Source organism: Patagioenas fasciata, chromosome 13, assembly GCF_037038585.1.
Source record: "Patagioenas fasciata isolate bPatFas1 chromosome 13, bPatFas1.hap1, whole genome shotgun sequence".
Taxonomy (NCBI): domain Eukaryota; kingdom Metazoa; phylum Chordata; class Aves; order Columbiformes; family Columbidae; genus Patagioenas; species Patagioenas fasciata.
Genome location: NC_092532.1, coordinates 15,634,883 through 15,652,294, shown reverse-complemented (window position 1 = coordinate 15,652,294; position 17,412 = coordinate 15,634,883). Strand labels below are relative to the sequence as shown.

Here is a 17,412-nt window from a genome sequence, read left to right as displayed (position 1 = left end):
AAAGTCCATGGCACTCGACCACAGCCATGGCCACAGCCGGTGCGCTCCGGCTAAGTCTGCCAGACTCGTGGAGAAGCCATGGAGGAGCAAAACGCAAGGCCTGCACATCAACCTGTAGCATCTATCAGACCCCCTGCCCCTCATCCCCAGCAAGTGGCCCCACAGGCATCCACTTGACGTTTCAGTCACCTGGAAGATGTGGTTATGTGAAAGAGAAAAACCCCTCTAGACACAGACCCAAACTCTTCCTGCCCCACGGCATCATTCATGTCACGCTGCAGCTGCACTGACCAGAACTCATGGCAGATATGACCATCCCAGGGGTCTCCACAGATTCTCATCCCTGTCTTCAGCTCTGCCCTGTCTACAAGTGACTTGTACCCGCTTTGCTCTAGAAGGGTCCTATAAGAACCAGCAGGAACTCTGGCCTTTGCCCTTACAAGCAGGTGCACATTGCTATAAAGGCAGAGCATGAGCTTTACCTCAGTTTCACTCATAAAAGGAGCTCCAATAGTTACAGCCCAGAAGCAGCAGAGGTGACATTGCATAATCGTGACTGATGTGGAGCCAAGCACGAGAGCAATTAAAGAAGAGATCCTCTAGGTGAAGGTGTATCGTTAAAAAAGGACACCCAAGGGGTCCTTCTGAGAAAGTGCTCCTTGTTGGTCTGTCCAGCTTGAACAAGCCGAGGTGGTTCTCAGAGCTCTTTAGGCATTCAGTCGTGCTTTAACAGTGGCTAGCATGGACCTCAAGGGTGGTGCAAGGACAAGCAAAGGTTTTAATCCAACTCCTTACCGGGAATGTTCTCTTTAGCATAGCTGAGGTTGCATTCATCTGCAATCACCTTGGACATACGAAACACAGGTCTCCAAACAATTGAATCCTTATTGTTCACGGTGCATGTGAAGTCTTTCAGAACATAGAATGTGCCAATTCCTAACAGCTGGATGCCCTGAGAACAGTGGAGGTAGAAAGAAGGAACAATTATAAGCATCCTGGAGAGGAAAACACTCACCAGTGATTTGTCAGAGCATGGGGATGCTGCCTTGTGCCTTGCCCACCCCAAGCCTATGAAGACCAAGATGGGATGGAGACAAAGCACGTACTCCAGGCCTTTTTTGCTCTTTGGTCCTCTGCTCATGTTTTTTCATTCATACCAGCCCAAAAAATCATCAGTTCACCAACAGGATAAATTCCAAAGACATCTGTCCTTGAGGTGAGCTTTTTCTACCTGTGAGAAATCACATCTAGGTTTGCCATGCTTCGGAATCTGATGGAAATGTAGTTACCGTTCCTCAGCTTCCTTCTGTACTGTTTATCCACTTACTATCTCATTTAATAACATGTAGTTCTTTTCTCTCTTCCTTTTCAGCCCTCAGATCTTGCCTTTTTGGATATCTAGGTAACAGCTTTACCATGACAGGAGGAAAGCGCTTCAAGGCAGCTGACTAGCTACTGGGAAAAGGTAGATGTGGGCTTATAAAATAGATTTTATTTGTCTTTACCGTATCAAATAAAGGAGAAAGCTACTGGGAAATGTAACAGCAGAGCCAACATCCCACCCCTAGATATAACTGGAGGAGTTTCCAATGGCAGGGTGAAACCCTTAAAAAGGCACCAGGGTATGGTCTTCCCGTTCTGGCGGCGGTGATGATAAATACTAGAAAGTGCTGCACGCTTTCTTCTACTTTATCTGGACTTTCATTTTTATCGCAGGTGCCACAGAAGCTGGTCTGTGGCACCGTGGTCGACAGCAGTGTCCTGCGGGGTGACTGATTCTGCTTTCAGAGCGCAGAAGCAATGACAATCGATGGCATAGCGTTGTCCAGACAAGGCAAGCTCTCAGGGGTTCTTGAGGGGAGGAACAGGATGCAAGACCCACCCTCTCCTGTGCCAAGTGCTCTCTAATGCATTCAGACACGCTGTCCCAAATCATAAGGATCTCTGGAAAGCAAGGGAAAGATGTGTCATACTCCAGGTCAGCAGGCTCACAACCCCTCAGCACGCTCTTACCCAAGGAGATGGTGAGTCAGATTAAACGTGTTGGCACTCCAATTGAGAGCATGTAAGGTGCTCCACATGACAAATGATGTGGAATAGTGGTCCACACCAGTGAGAGGGTGGTGTGGTGTCCACAGAGGGCTCAGGGGTTCCGGGCAAAACCCTGGTGTCTCCCCCGCAGGGACCCCTGTCAGCCCTCTCTGTGCTCGTTGACAGCCACGGCTGGGAGCTCTGGTGGGCAATCTCCTCTGCGAGGCAAGTCGCAGCCTTTGGTGGCAGGGACTTTGACCTGGGGAGTACGCAGCAAGACAAGGGCAGAAAGTCCTCGGGAAGAGGACCCAGGAATCCTGGCTGCCAAGCTGATCCCTAGTCAGGCAGGGCTGACCAGACAGGCCTCTTGTTGCACCCTTCAGCCCCATTCAGCCTTCCCCAGAAACCCCGATGTTTCCAAAGCTGCATTCACAGCTAACGCTGCCTACAACATGCAGGAAACCCCTCTCGCAAGCCTCACCATTAGAAGTGAGATTCTTGAGTGTTGGGAATGCACCTGGGCCCAGGTTTTCCATCTTTGTCTGCCACCCCTCTTGGTTAACCCCTGTAGCAGGAGGGTGAGAAGGAAACATCTCCTCCATGATCTCTGTCTCCTTCTCTGACCTCAGCCAAGGGCCTCGAACTCTGTCCTGACATGGAATGTTCCACTGTGACCCCAGACAACGTCACAGAGATCCTGCCAGGTTTTGCCCTACAAGAGGGAGGGGAGATGTTTGGGGTGCTAATCCCCCCTCACTGCCCACTCCCAAGGAGAATGGGGGGGCACTGAGGTCCTTGGGGTTTGTTCCCAGATGGGAGCTGACTTTGTGCACTCCAGATGTGCTGGTCAGCTTGTCGGTCCCAACTGCAGAGGCTGGGCCACCACCGCTGATGTGGGGCTGCGCACACAGAGACATTCGAGTCCCTGGGATACAGACAAGGCTCGGAGAACAATGCACAGAGCAGCAGCCCTGCTCCTGGGACAACAGCTGGGCTCCAGGACTCCTTTGTGGGGTTTCCCTTTGTGTGAGAGAGCAGCAGGAGCACCAGGAGCTCTGTCTGGTGATGAGCCAACTGGGAGTTCTTAGGTTAGGATAAGGCAGAAGACTGGGATGGGCATCATTGTAGTGGCTGTCTGCTGTAGGCTGCCTGAGCAGGAGGAGCAAGTGCATGAGGCCTTCTAGAGACAGCTAGAAGTAGCCCCATGTTTGCTGGTGTTCCTGGGGTATTTTAACCACCCCGGTCTCTGCTGGGGGGACAACGCAGCAGGGCATAGGCAACCCAGGAGATTCCCAGAGGCCATCGGTGATAACTTTGTGACATAGGTCCTACTTATAAAGAAGGAAGGGTTCACTGGGTGGAGCGACTGGTGCATGAGAAGGTTGTGAGGGCATTCAGAGGGAGAGCTGTGGGACGAGCCTCTCTGTGCCCGGGGAAAAAGCCCTTCCAGGATGACGGCCAGGTCCCCAGTCAGAGGAAATCAGACATTCAGACATACTTAGCTGAATTATATTGAGAAACAACTCTGAGAAGTTGTCCCAAAGCATCAGTGAAGACTCCCACAATGATAGTTGAAAAGGAGATTGAGAGGAAGGTTGAAACAGAGCTACTCATTGTTTACTGACACAAATTTATTTATCAAGACACAGGCATTACTCGGTGCAGCAGCCAAAGGACCTTCTGTCGGGATCTTGGGCTGACATCTCACCAGGGCATAACCTTCCCCTCCCAGGTCAAGAAGGTCCCGGTGTCCTTCTCAGAGGCAGAGGAGAGCACCTTCAGCATCCCTTTCACGCTCTCCTCCACTGTCTGCAGGGGCAGAAGGAGAAACACAGCCGTGTGTCAAAGGCCTGGCTGAGGTCTGCCCTGGAGCAGATCATTGCTCAGGGCTTGGGGCTCTCTGGAGTGAGCGAGGAGAAGCCGGCACAGGGCAAGGAGAATTCCCCATTTCTCATCCGCTTCCCTCATGTGCCCCCAGCTCAGAGCATCTGCCACATTGCTCTCCCGGTGCCCAGCCTGTCCGGGACTGCTCAGTCCTCTGCATTCCCAAATAAAGAAGTTCTTACAGAACTCAACCAAAAGCTTTCTTACTATTTGTGATTGTGGGCCTCCCATGTCCGTTTGTACCCAGCCAGGGTGGACAGTGATGCAGAGGATGCCGTGTTCCCGGTAGCCCAGGGACTGGCACTTGGTCAGCATGTTCAGAGCAGCCTGTGGGGAGACAGGGCAGGGATGGTGATGGGAGGGGAAGGGTGGCTGCGGCAGGGGAGGGCACGTGGAGCCAGCTCCGTGGGGCACACGATGCTGCTGCACTGTACCCACGTGGATGACCAGCCCAGGTGAAGGTCCCTCTGAGGTGGGACCTGGGTCCAGACACGGGAATGTGCCATCAGAGGGACCCAATGACTGGTGGGAGCCCAGGAGTGCAGTCACAGTGCAGAGTGGTGCAGGGACTGAGGGTGAGGTTGGAAGACATGCAAGATGAGAGAGGAAAATACCTGGGCTCACACCCAGTGCAGCGTGGCCGTACCTTGCTGCAGCGATAGGAGACAACTTGTCCCAGTTCCCATACATAGACTTCCTCAATGGAGCCTGCAGAGCTGGACATATTGACAATGGCTGCCTTGTTGCAGCTCAGCGCTGTGCCTGGGCTCCCCTGGGCAGCCTTCTTCAGCAAGGGCAGGAACGCCTGAGAGGAGAGAAGGGGAGGAAAGGAGATAGGGTTGTGCACAGAGGTAGCACAGAGAACAGGACAAGCTCTTTCCACGGTGGCAACATTAGCGCCAGCACTGGAGCATCCTCCCTCCCCTTCCCACTGCCCCAGCCCATCAGGCTCCAGCTCCTGAGCTCCAGCCTGCGGCTCCATGAGCTCCACTGACCAAGAGCCCATCAAGCACTGGAGCAGCAGCAGGGCCCCCTCCCACCAGCCCTTTGTCCCCCAGCACAGCCCAGATGGGGTGAGGCTCTCACCTGGCCCAGCAGCAGTGGCCCAACTGTGTTGGTGGTGTAAACCTGGATCATGTCCTCCAGCGTCTCGCCATCAAGCGTGCTCATCTTGGCAATCCCAGCGTTGTTGATGAGGAGGTTCAGCCCTGAGCCCCCCAGCTGCTCCTCCACTCTGGCTGCAGCCGCCTTGATGCTGGTGGGGTCAGTGACATCTGCAGAACACAGGGGAGGTGGGTGCCTGTTCCCCCATGCTGGCTCGGAGCCCCCTGTGTTCACCAGGACAGCAGCACCCGGTGTCCCCCTCGGCCCGTGGGCACGGCTCCCTCCCGGTGCTGGGTTCCCAGGGTGTCGCAGCGCCCGGGTCCTCGCCAGGGCTGTGGGAGCCATGGTGCTGCGCAGAAAGGGGAACCGGGGCCAGGGACCCTCACCTCGGGGTACTTACTGAGTTGGGTGATCACCAGGTTGGGGTGTTTGGAGGCCAAATTCTGTAACTCCTGCAACAGAGGGGACCATGTGGGCACAGAGAGGCAGGAGGGGCTGTGCAGAGGCTCAGCCTTTCCCAGGCAAACCTGTGTTGCTCCAGCTCGTCCCTGCACTGCCTGGCGCCCAGCACCCCGCTCTGGCTGCCCTGTCCCCATCAGATGGGGATCTGTGCCTCCTGCACAGGCCACGAGCCACTGTCCCCACCGCACATCCCATGCACAGCTGGTCCCACAGCTGTCCCAGCCCAGCTGCAGCTGCAGCTCCAGCCCTTTGCAAACCCCCTCCCTGCCCAACCTGCTGCCCTGGCAACAAGTTCTCCCATCCTCCAGCACCACCCACCCCTCCCCAGCCCAGCCCCACCTGTGCTTGCTGTCCCTTGGGGTCCCGACAAGCTGCAAAGACCCGCTCAGGTGGCTTTGGCATCTGCAGGAACTGCCGGACAAACCCCAGGCCGATTCCCCGGTTGGCCCCAGTCACCAGAACGGAGCGGATGCAAAGCTCTCCCATATTGCTTCTCTTCCCTCTGCTCCAGTTTGCATTGTTTGATCGGCTCCCTAATGCTTCTTTATAGCATGTTCCACGTTCACCACACCCACTCAGAGCTTGCACAAACCCTTGGCTCCAGGTACAACATCTCCAGCTCTTCTGACTCTCCGGGACACAGTTCCTGGCTGGCAACCAGCCCTCATTACCAAAGTGCAAAAGTCATGTGGGTTTATCAGACAAACTCTGCTGAGCACAGGCAGCCTGGCCCCTTCATGCAGGCACTATGGGCCAGCTGGGCCAGGAGAGGCGGTTGTGGGTGAGGAGGGAGGGAGGGAGCAGCACATGGGAGGGATGCAGGATGCCCCAGGGCTCAGGTCGGCTTTACAGCTTCACAAGCATCCCGTGGGCTGTCGGGCTTTCCACATTGTACCAGGTGGTGCCTCAGATGGCCGTGAGCAGACGTTCTCTGCCTTCCTCTTGCCTCTTCCAAGCCGATGCCCATTCACTGATTGTCCCATGCAAGACTCGTGGAGGAGATCAAACCCAGTGTGGTCTCCTGGCAGAAGGGAATGGACCTGCCTGGCCTGCACATCACATTTCTGCTGCTCAGGCACTCCATCGCTTTGGGTGCAATCCTACGTTGAGTGGTCACTCAGCTCAGAAGGCACAGACAGCTCAGGTGTCCAGGATGTTCTCCTGCAAAGACAAATGCCTTGGTCAAAGCCCCATTGTCCGCGTCCCCCATAGCCATGGCGCACGGACAGTTCTGCACTAGCGCCAGTGAAGCCCAGTGCTGCCCAATACCTCAAGTGAACATACCACAGATTTGCAGCGTGGGGACTGGTACGTGTGCACATCGTATGTTCCTGCTCCAGCGCAAGTGCAGACCGATCCCCAGAGACCTCCCGGCAAGCCTTGACACAAATCACAGCGGAAACCTCCTCCAGTTCATTTTGCTAGCCTCCCAAGAGGCACATCCACAGTTTCTGCTGTGGTGGTGTTGAAATATCGCCACATACCTGCTTGAGAGAGAACTGAATTTAGCACATCCCATCACAGCATCTCAGCATGAGATACTAAATCCACAGCAATGCTCCTATTTGTGGACCCACAGTTCTTTTTGTACCTGCATCCCACGACCTGTTCTTGCTTCGATGGCCTCCCAGTGCTGTGCTGTCCAGCTTCTCGGTGAAATATTCGTCTGTGGGAACACGGCTGCAGCAGGCGGCTCCTGCCCTCCTGTGCATCTGCAGTGTGTGTGTGGGAGCACATCACAGATCTTCCCTCTTCCTCGACTCTGACAAGTCTCGGCCTCTCCTGAAGCTCTACGCATTTCATTTTGTTCCCCATTTTCGTTCCTGAGCCAATCAGACCTACTTCTGCTTTTCTGATTCTCCACATTGGGTTGAGAGGTTTCTTTTGCCTTGTGAATTCCCACCACTCATCAATCGTACAAGGCTCTGGCTGTTCCAGCTGTCCATCTCAGACCCATCTCTGCCTGAGAACCCTGACAATTCTCCCCACCTCAGCACAATTCCCAGATTGCAGGACTGGTTTTCAGGCTCTGATGGATCAATTCAATAACTTTTTCTATACATCTTACATTTTATGACCACAACTATAGTTGCCAGTATCTGCCATTTGCACAAGACCTCTGCTTCTCCAGACTTCCTTTCTTCTAGGCGGAGGGTGAGGCCATCACACGCAGCCTGTTAGAAACCCGTGCGCTGCCTCAGAACCAGATAACATCAGAAACAAAGCATTAACGTTTTAGATCTCCCATTATTGCTGTGTCACCACAGGTTTGTAGCCTTCAGTGATTCCGGAGCTGTATCTTTATGAGGTTGACTTTGCTCTGGGGCCGTGTGCTGCATTGTTGATCGTTGGAGTTTAAACAAGCACTGCTTCTCCAGGAGCCAGAGTCCAACCTGCCACCAAGAGAGCGAGGAGCGATGGTCTCAACCTTAAGATGAGCATTAAAGTCCTCCTGTTCACCCCTCTCCCGTAACTCCTGACAGCCGTATTTCACATATGGATGTTTTCCAGCCCACCACACTAGGAAGACTCAGAGCCAGTTTTCCAAGATGCTGTCACGTCTCCTCCGCTCTCCTTTGCTGAACACTCGTGTGCTCACCTTCACCTGGATGTTTGCACAAAGGGCAATGACAAAAACATTGAGGAATCTGCTTTTCCTTGCCAGCTAGGGAAACGGGCATATGGCCCAATTATCTTTAATACATTTAATCTGCTATGTAAGGAAGAATAAAGATACTGCTACCTATCACACCTCTTTGTTCCACAACGTATTCAGGGCTGGTTTGGACCATGTCATCACATCTTAGTCACTTGATGAAGAATGAATACTGATGAATGAACTCTTAATCGAGGGGTTGGGTGAGACTTACCCAGCCCTGTAACTGTGTTGTGAAGCTGGGCAGGTCATGGCCACCCTCCCTGACTCATTTTCTTTTTGGCTGGAGAGGGCTAGTGAAAGCCCATTGTGATGGGATGGTGCAGAGACTAAGGATGAGAGCCTGAGCTCAAACATAGCTTTCTTAAAACCAAAATATATGACCTTCCTCCTAAAACTGGCTGCTCAGTGCTGACGGCTCAGCCTCTCCACTGATAGGACCTGGACATTCGACTGGCACCCTAAGAAACACAACAACGTAAGATATGGGAGAAATTCTGAAGCCTGCACTGGGGCTTGTTCCTCCACAAGGAACATCTCAGCTTCACGTCCTGCTTCAGAGGGATGCAGGAGGATGGGATGCTATTGTGAAGGGCAAGTGGACCACACCGGGACTGGTGCATGTAGAGGTGGCTTTCACAGCGGGCAGTGAGGAGTCAGTAGAGACAGCAAAGCTGTGCCCACAGGACACCAGAGCTCACCAAGGTGTGGTGGGGGCTGAGGGCAGCAAACAGGTGGAACATGCTTGTATTGATGCATTCAAGAGCTCCAAAATTCAGTAATATCAGATTCAAGCTTTACCAGTCAGTAGGAAGTTACCAAGGCCTGTAAAGAAACTAAAGCACTTGGGTAACCTTTGTGATTATGTGTTTTGTTTTGTTTTGTTTTGTTTTTCCCAATTGTTTTCATTTCTCTTCTTTACCTTCTGGAAGCCTCACAAGATTAAACTAACAAGGGCTGACAATCAAATGAGGCACGGGCTCTGAACCTGGAAAAAGGAAAAGCTGGTTAAGTTCTATGTAAAAAGTTATGAAACTTGTTTATGAAATTCTATTCATCTAGGGAACTAACATTTTAAGGGTTAACCAACCACATAATAAGTGCCTACTAATGAACTAACACTTTAAGCCACCTAATGAATGTCTAGTTTAGAGCTGTATGTAGCCAGTTGTGTTAAGAAAAAAACAGAACCTCATCGAATGCCGAGATAAGTTTTACAGCACCAGCTGTAACCTTGAGGAGATGGCCAAGTTTCACAGCAAAAGGGGGCGCCAGTCTGGTTTTGGTTGACTTGGCAGCTCGGGTTCAGCCAACTCATCATCATGAGCCAAAAAGGTAAAAAGTTCACTGTGACGAAGCTGAAGGAGCCTTCATCCAAAGGCCCTCACAGACCCCTCCTCAAAATCACCACCACACTGCGCAGGCGCAACGGGGAGAGTCAGGGAGGAGACAATGAAAATGGTTATCTGAGACTCATTTTAGTAAGAAGCGGGGAGAGGTTATGAATATGTATAGGCATTCCTGGGGTTATTATGAATATGTAATACCTTACTGTATTTAAGCACGCTTCTTATTGTTAAAGGGTGTGCGTGGTGGGCAGAGCGAATGCTCCGCGCACCCAGCGCTGTTCTGCTTATGCTCTAATGAACACGTGTTTAAGGAATACAGTTAAGGAATTGGATTAAACGTTGTTTATCCATAGAAAAAGTGTAAGTTATTTATTTCAATGAGGGTATTTAGTTTTGGGTTTCCTTCCTTTCCTTCTCCCTATCTAGGGGAAAAATGGCGTTGCTGTGCTGAAGACACCAACTCAGAAATACTGTAAGCCTTCTCCCCTGCACCCCAGCCTTGGGAAGAGGTGGGGGTCCCTGCAGCCCCCCCCAGCATCCCTCCGGGAGCCGTCGCTCCTTCCCGCGGGGATTCCGGGACAGTCGGGGGCCCCAAGATGGGGGTGCGTTTGTACTGCATATTAGCTGGGAGGGATAATACATACATACATACGTACATACATACATACATATACACACACACACACCCACACACCCACACACACACCCACACACACCCACACCCATCCACCCACACACACACGCACACGCACACGCACACGCCCCCTTGCGCGGCTGGGAGGCCCTTCCCGGGCAGCCCGGGGCGGGGAGGCGGGACCGGGCGGCGATGGCGGCGGGGCGGGCGCGCACGGTGCTGCTGACCGGCTGCAACCGCGGCATCGGGCTGGAGCTGGTGAAACAGCTGCTGGCGACACCGCGGCCACCCGCCTGGGTCTTTGCGACATGTCGGGACCCCGAGGGGCCGCGGGCGCAGGTGAGAGCGGGGCGGGGGGTCGGGGCGGGGGGTCGGGGCGGGCAGGTGCCGTTAGTCACACGCTCGAATAAGTTCACCAACGTGAAGAAAAGCATTGTGGTCGCAAGGGACGGCGTGTTTGCACCGGTGTGAAGGTCCTCTGAAGGTCTGCTGTGCAGTGGGTGCAGAATAAGCTGTGTCCTGTCCCCCCGAACCGTGCTGCTGGGAGATTTGAGGCTGCCTTGGCCATGTCCCAGCTGGCCCTCCCCTGCCAAAGCTTTGCCCGTGGGCACGATGCCAGCTCGCACAAAGTTTGGTCTGAGCAGGGTTGGACTTGGTGGCTGGGACTGGCTGAGCTGGGGGATTTGTGACAGTGCTGCTCTGGATGGTTCTGTGATGTGTTACTGGTGTCCCTAAAAGCTGGGAGTCCATTAACAAGCAGAGCCTGAAAGCTGTGGTGGGATCCTCCCTCCCCTGCTTTCCACTGCACTGAAATGTGACTTTCACGTGTTGCTTCAGCAGGAAATCTCAGGAGCAAAGCGTGGCCGCGCTTCCAGCTTTCCTTAGGCCCAGCTTTGGTTTCCCGCTGCTTAGCTGACCCACTGAAATACCAGCATGGAGACACTTGCTCTCTGATAGATCCCACCTCAGGCTGATTGGTTGGCTGCATCTTCTCGCAGCTTGGCTGTGTGCAGGGTTCGCACCTTAGGAAGTCCTCAAGATGGCCGTTGTGTGGTCACTGCCAGTGTTGTTCTGGCTCAGGAGTAATCCCAGTGTGGTGAGAGTCCACCCTGCTACCAGCCCGGGGTGCCCAAGCTGGTGAGAGAAAACTATCTTGGGTCTCTTCATTTTGCCCTGTTCTTCCCCCCACAACTTGCTGGTCTCAGGCACTGATGAGATGAGAGGACTTTTTGCAGGGCTGGGCTGGAACCACATTCGCCCAGGTGATCCATGCACATTGGTCTCAACAATGAGATGCTTCTCTGAGGCTTGTCCAGCCACAGTAGGACAAGGGCAGCGTCTTCACAGTGTTGCTGCTGAAGTCCATGACCACAGGAGACTGTGGACAGAGTGACTCTCCATCAGGCTCGTGCCACATCGCTTCTTCTGCCCCTTTGTGCCTGGATCATGTGTTGGAGGGCGTGAGGCTACTTTATGCTTGGTGCAAGGCCATAGAGACTAGCAGCTGGGCAAAACAGGGCAGGAGAAATGCCTGTTGGCAATCACAAACCTTTTAGATGGATTTTTCCATAATTTCCTAAGCCTGGAGGGAGTGTGGGAACATGGGGTATGGTGGAGAAGCCCAGAGGTGACTGAATGTGAACCACAGTGAGTACCAGCAGGTCTCCTGCTCCACCTTGGTAGGACAAGTCCTAGGGGAAGTGTCACTTCACAAGAAGCCACTGATTTGTGTTTCCCCTGTAGCATTCTCTGTGGGATTGTTTGTAAGAGGTTTTTAGTTCTAAAAGTAATAGTTTTGGACACATTGAATATAATGTTCACATTTCTGTCGTCCGAAACCTGCTGTAGGTGGAGAAAGCTCAGAGCAAAGAGCTGCTAGGAACTGTAAAGCAGAAAGTTTCAGCTTTTATCCCTTTTCGATTCTGAATCCTCTGCGTTTGGTGAAAATAATAAATTTTTAAAAAGTGCAAAGTGCTTAATTTCATTTGAGTAGATGAGATGTAGTGTCCAGAGCAGAGTAGGTCCTGGGATTGGGCTGTTTGGATCCAGATCCAACTTCCCTAAACATCAAGCCTGATGCTGGTGCTCACAGCCGTTCCGCCTCCATCTCACTTCCAGCAGCCTCTGGGAAACATTTCTGGCCATATCTCCTGCCAGTTCACGCTGTTTACCCAGGTCCTTAATGGTTTGCTTTGCTGTGGCTCTGCCTGGGTTGTATGCATAGACCCTTTGGGAAAGTGGCTGTAGTATCTTGCAGCTGTGGCCATGTCACACTCTAAGGAGATGGATGCATGTTGCTTTGTGGACCCTAGAAGAGGCCTGAGAACCTCAGTGGGTCCCCAGTCTAGGCATTCACAGGCTCTGAGTAACATCCAGAATGTGTTTCCCTTAGGGTGGACCATTTCTGATGCCCCAGGATGATACTTGGCGTCTCTTCTGCCTCGCGCTCACTGTTTCTTGTCTCTTTTTGTAGGAGCTGAGAGATCTGGCATCCAAACACCCAAACCTGGTTCTTGTAAAGCTGGGTAGGTGCGCTCTGCCTCTGAGCTGGTGAATTTGTGGCTACTGGCAACACTCGCTGCACTTCTTCTTCCTTCCCTCCCTGCCCTCAGGCTCTATGTGGGAATCCAGTTCCTCAGACCTTCTTCAGGTCCTGCTGCCAAAAGCCCAGCTTCTCCAGACGTCTCTCAGCCCCAGTGCCCCATTCCCTGGAGCCTTCTTGCCCTGTGGCCGCAGGACCAGGAGATTCTTGAGACCCATCCTGTGTGCCCTCCCTTTCCCCCAGCCAAGTGACCACATCCTTGCTCTGCCACGCAGATGAGCTGCCTTGATCTCAAATCCCAGGCAGGGTAGGAGGGCTCCAGGAGGAAGGCATCTCCTGTGGAAATGCTTGCACAACTGACCCAGAGCCTGGGCAGGAGCCGTAGGGCCTTGCACAGCCACCCCACAGCAGGTCCCAGCACAGCCCCCGTGGGGACCGTTCCCCCCTGCCGCGACTGCTCTGGGTTCTCCAGAGCTTGCTCAGGCCTGGACTTTATCCACTGACAGGACGCTGTGCCTGCTGGTGCCTGACACAGCTTGGGAGTCACAGCAGCATTTTGCCACCGCAGGGCTGTCCCCAGGGTGGCTTTGCCCACTGAGCTGCCCCAGGGCAGGGTCCTTCAGGTGCTGGTGGAGGGGAACTCTGCGCATGGCGAAGGCAATTTTGGCAAGGGTTGGGGCTTTGGGTGCCGGGGTGCTCAGAGGTGGTTGCACAGCGCCATCTGGTGCCCACACATGGAAGGCCATGTGAGATGCATCACTGTTCCTCATCATCTGAACCCCCCCTCCTCTCCCAGGCCCCCCGTGGCTCTAAACCCTGTTCTCTTCCACCGCAGATATTTTGAATCCCTCAGCTATTACTGATGCAGCAAAGATCGTAGAGGGGAAGCTGGACGGCTTGGGCTTGAACCTGCTAATCAACAATGCTGCCATCTACACCCCCACAGCGTCGCTGGCAACAGCAGATGCTGAAGATATGATAAATGTGTACAAGACTAACACAGTGGGGCCAATGCTGATGGCCCAGGTATGGATGAAGCTCTGGGGATAGAGCTCACCGTGCAGGGGGAATTTAGACCAGTTTAAGGGTAGAGTGGGCTGTCTATGGTGACAATGGATACACTTCACCTTGTATTCTGTGTTCAGTTTTGGGTTCCTCACTACAAGAAAGACATTGAGGCACTGGTGTAAGTTCAGAGAGGGGCAACAAAGATGGTGAAGTGTCTGGAGCACAAGTCTGATGAGGAGCAGCTGAGAGAACTGGAGGGGTTCAGCCTGGAGAAAAGGAGGCTGAGGGGAGACCTTCTCGCTCTCTACTACTACCTGAAAGGAGGTTGTAGCATGGAGGGTGTTTGTCTCTTCTCCCAAGTAATAAGTGATAGGACGAGAGGAAATGGCCTCAAGTTGTCTGTGAGGTTCAGATTCAATAGCAGGGAAAATTTCTTTCTGGAAAGGGTTGTCAGGCGTTGGAACAGGCTGCCTGGGGCAGTGGTGGAGTCACCATCCCTGGAGGGGTTTAAAGGATGTGTAGATAAGGTTCTTAGGGATATGGTTTAGTGTTAGTGTTGGGTTAATGGTTAGACTTGATGATCTTGAGGGTGTCTACCAACCAAAATGATTCTATGATTCTATCTCAGGGAGGTTTGCCAGGTTTCCTGGGGCAGTGCTGGGGCTGTGCTCCCAACCCAAGTGCCCTGTAGCCCCACTGCACTGTGCTGGGCTAACTGGGAGCAGGCAGGGCCATTGCAGCAAAACACCTGGGCTCTCTTGGCTTCCCACTGTTCCTCCTCATCCTCCCTGCCATAGGCAGGCAGGGTTGCAGTTGCCCTAAGTGAGGCTGGCTGGAGGCACAGGCATCTCACAAGGATGCTTTTCCCCAGGCGTTCCTGCCCCTGTTGAAGAAGGCTGCCAAGGAGAGCACAGAAAAGGGACTGAGTTGCAGCAGGGCAGCCATCATCAACATCTCCAGCGTCATGGGGTCCATCCAGAAAACTCCTGAGTCCTTCTTGAAGCCAGTCATCTCCTACCGCTGCAGCAAGGTACAGAGACTGGGAACCTGCCCACGCTCGTGAGCTTGGTGGGAGTTGGAGCTGCCCCTTGCCAGGGCAGCACCTGGGATTGTGAGATGGAGGGACTTATCCCTGCCGATCACTGCCCGAGCTCCCTGGCGATCTCCATGCCCAGCTGGTACCCACCTAGGGGACACAGGTACTGTCTCTTGAAGACCTGGCATTGCTATTTCTTCCTTGCCATTTGGCAGGGATGGGAAAGGGAGACTGGGGCATGGAGCTTTCTACTACCCGTGGCTGATCCTTCCTTCCTTCCCCAGGCTGCACTCAACATGCTCACCCAGTGCCAGGCTCTGACCTACAAGGCAGCCGGGATCCTCTGTGTGGCACTTCACCCCGGCTGGGTGAAAACCGACATGGGCACCCAGGAGGTGGGTTTTGGCTGAGCAGGTCGAAGTGGGGAACCCACAGGTGGGACCTGAGCCTTCAAGACAAACTTGCAGCGGCATGGGAGGTGCCGTGGGTGGCTGGGATGTCTCTCAGGAGGAGGGATCCGTGTGAGAATGAGTTGCCTCTCAGGCTGTGAGTTTACTGCATCTGTGCTGGGCCCCTGGAGACCATGTGGGTGCTCTCCAGGAAGTAGCATCAGCGCATGGCTGTGGTGAGCAGGAGGGACAAATGGCTTTGGACAGCCTGGAGAGGCTGTAGAGAACCTGAATCCAACAGAGCAGGGAGGAGAGGAGCAACACCATCCCATCCTGTGCTGCCTTCCTCGAAGAGCTGCACTTCCATGAGAGCTCACCTCATCCTGCAGAATCTGTGGTTTTGGGATGGTCCCTGCAACTCTGGAGTTCTGAGAAGGCTGCATGTAGCATCACGCTTTCATCAGGGATTTTTTGTGTCCTGTTGTTTTAAACCTGTAATTGGCTTCCCAGCCCGAGGCATCTCCATCCAAACCATCAGTTAGCATGCAGATACGCAACCATCCCGTGTACCAGACCCACTCCACCTTCTGTGGCTCTCTGCTTGGTCTGGGTGGAAGGAGCCCGGCTGCCAACATGCACAAGCTGAGTGGGTGCCGGTGGGGTGTCGGGGTGTCTGGGAATGCCGGTGGGGTCTCAGTCCTTCTCCTCACTTGTGCCCGTTGCAGGCTGAGCTGACGGTGGACACAAGCGTGCGGGGGCTGCTGTCTGTACTGCCCATCCTCTCTGAGAAACACAGTGGGACCCTGCTCAACTGGGAAGGGAAAGCTATTCCTTGGTAACTGCTCTCTGTCCCTGTGAGGGCACCTCGCAGTGCCAGGGGGCTCATCAGGTGCCCCAAAACACCAGGATGCCCAGCTTTCTGGGGTGTGCAAGGGTCTTATTTGGGACTCCGCTATCGGGTGTGCAGGGCAGCTTGTAATCCTTGCCTTCACCTTGTTAATAAATAAAGTCAATTAGTACTTGTGCCTTCTCCAAGCTGCAATGGCTGCACTGAGACTGACTCTGTCCTGGCCTGGAGCTGGCTCCATGGCCATCTTGCTCCATGTTTCTCCTTTCTGCCCCGTGCCGTGTGCTGGATCCTACCACCGCTTGCAGGCAGCTTGTAGCGCCCCCCACCATTGCCAGCCCTGTGAGATAGGTGCAGCTGCTGCCCTGGGAATGTGAGGTGAAACAGGACTGCTGGAAGCTGGGACAAGCTCCATCTGCTTGGCTGGTGGTCTGCAGTGCTGATGACACAGGACAGTTGCCCACCTGCTGTGGCAGTGAGGTTTTGACTGAGCTTGGGAGGCTGGCAAATCTGTGTCTCCAGCCCTCTGGGAAGTGGGACATTACAGTGTGGGCAGGTCACCTGGGACGTGGGTGGCCTTGTGTGTCCCGGTTGTGTTAAAAGTTGTGGGAAGAGAAATGGGAAGCTCTGCCGGTGAGGTCCACTCTGGCCTTACTAGAAGCCTAGGTGCTAGGGATGAGAACAAACCTCGAGGGGCTGCTGGACATTGACGCACCATGAGCTTCAGCTAGTGGGAAGCCAAGTGCAGCGGCCTTCCCTTCAGGTGCTGGGACAACAGGTTGATTGCTGTGCCAGAGCCAAGTGGCAGCAGGTCAGTCAATCCCATTTTTCAAGTCAGTATGTCCCACCTTGGACCTCTGCAATTTGGAATCACCATTGGTGAGTGCTTTGCCTTCCCAAGTGAGGCCAGCTGCTCCTCAGTAGCCCATCCTGCCCCCCAAGACAAGCCTTACCCTAGGGACATGCTGGCTCTGAGCTGCCAGGGACTGTGCCAGTCCTGGTAACTTGGTGGCCAGGGATGTCCAAGAACCTTAAGGTGCTCCAGGGCATGTGTTCCTCAAGAAGCCACAGTGAGAGGGCAGATGGGCAGGTCTCCCTCTCCAGTGCTTGCCAAGTGGTGTCGGCTTTTCCTTTGCACAAGTTCCTGGTGTTTGTGCTCATACAACTGATTATCTCCCTGTTTCCTCTCCTGCCTGATGTTTCCTGCCTCGCTTACTCCCTTTTGCCGGTTTTGCCCTTTGTGTCAGGCTTATCTTCCGGCTCTGGGCAGTGTCAGATCTCAGCGTCCCCCCCTGCCCACCGTGATGGCAATGCACAGACCTGAGCACCCTGCCCTGGGTCCTCTCCTTGGGCTGCAGCACAGGGAAATGCCAGCTCCACCCGGCAGCTCCCTGGGAGCATGGGCAAGCTGGGACAGAGCAAGGATAATTTAGGATACATCTGCTTTTTAGCAGCTGATCCATCTCTATT

At 53.8% G+C, this 17,412-nt stretch overlaps 2 protein-coding genes across 3 annotated transcripts; one reads left to right on the top strand and one right to left on the bottom strand.

Moving 5' to 3' along the window:
- Window positions 1–3,626: 3,626 nt before the first annotated feature.
- Window positions 3,627–6,139, bottom strand: LOC136107376 (C-signal-like). Of its 2 annotated transcripts, none has more exons than XM_065848392.2 (6): window positions 5,821–6,139; window positions 5,420–5,471; window positions 5,002–5,189; window positions 4,562–4,720; window positions 4,123–4,242; window positions 3,627–3,840 (listed from the first exon to the last, which is right to left on the bottom strand). In XM_065848392.2, the coding sequence occupies exons 1-6, from the start codon at window positions 5,965–5,967 to the stop codon at window positions 3,736–3,738; spliced, it is 771 nt and encodes a 256-aa protein (XP_065704464.1). In that variant the 5' UTR covers window positions 5,968–6,139; the 3' UTR covers window positions 3,627–3,735. The 2 variants fall into 2 exon arrangements, with proteins under 2 accessions (XP_065704464.1, XP_071670510.1); XM_071814409.1 differs by having other exon boundaries at window positions 6,074–6,126.
- Window positions 6,140–10,281: 4,142 nt separating this feature from the next.
- Window positions 10,282–16,137, top strand: LOC136107512 (C-signal-like). The gene is made up of 6 exons (XM_065848604.2): window positions 10,282–10,459; window positions 12,594–12,645; window positions 13,498–13,688; window positions 14,542–14,700; window positions 14,991–15,101; window positions 15,821–16,137. The coding sequence occupies exons 1-6, from the start codon at window positions 10,313–10,315 to the stop codon at window positions 15,932–15,934; spliced, it is 774 nt and encodes a 257-aa protein (XP_065704676.1). The 5' UTR covers window positions 10,282–10,312; the 3' UTR covers window positions 15,935–16,137.
- The last annotated feature ends 1,275 nt before the right edge of the window (window positions 16,138–17,412 follow it).

Coding starts and splice junctions, on each gene's coding strand:
- LOC136107512 (XM_065848604.2), top strand. CDS start 10,313: ATGGCGGCGGGGCGGGCGCGCACGGTGCTGCTGACCGGCTGCAACCGC. Junction 12,646..13,497: donor CCTGGTTCTTGTAAAGCTGG/GTAGGTGCGCTC, acceptor CTTCCACCGCAG/ATATTTTGAATCCCTCAGCT. Junction 14,701..14,990: donor TCTCCTACCGCTGCAGCAAG/GTACAGAGACTG, acceptor TTCCTTCCCCAG/GCTGCACTCAACATGCTCAC.
- LOC136107376 (XM_065848392.2), bottom strand. CDS start 5,967: ATGGGAGAGCTTTGCATCCGCTCCGTTCTGGTGACTGGGGCCAACCGG. Junction 5,472..5,820: donor CCAAGGGACAGCAAGCACAG/GTGGGGCTGGGC, acceptor CCTCTGTTGCAG/GAGTTACAGAATTTGGCCTC. Junction 4,721..5,001: donor GGCCACTGCTGCTGGGCCAG/GTGAGAGCCTCA, acceptor CTCTCCTCTCAG/GCGTTCCTGCCCTTGCTGAA.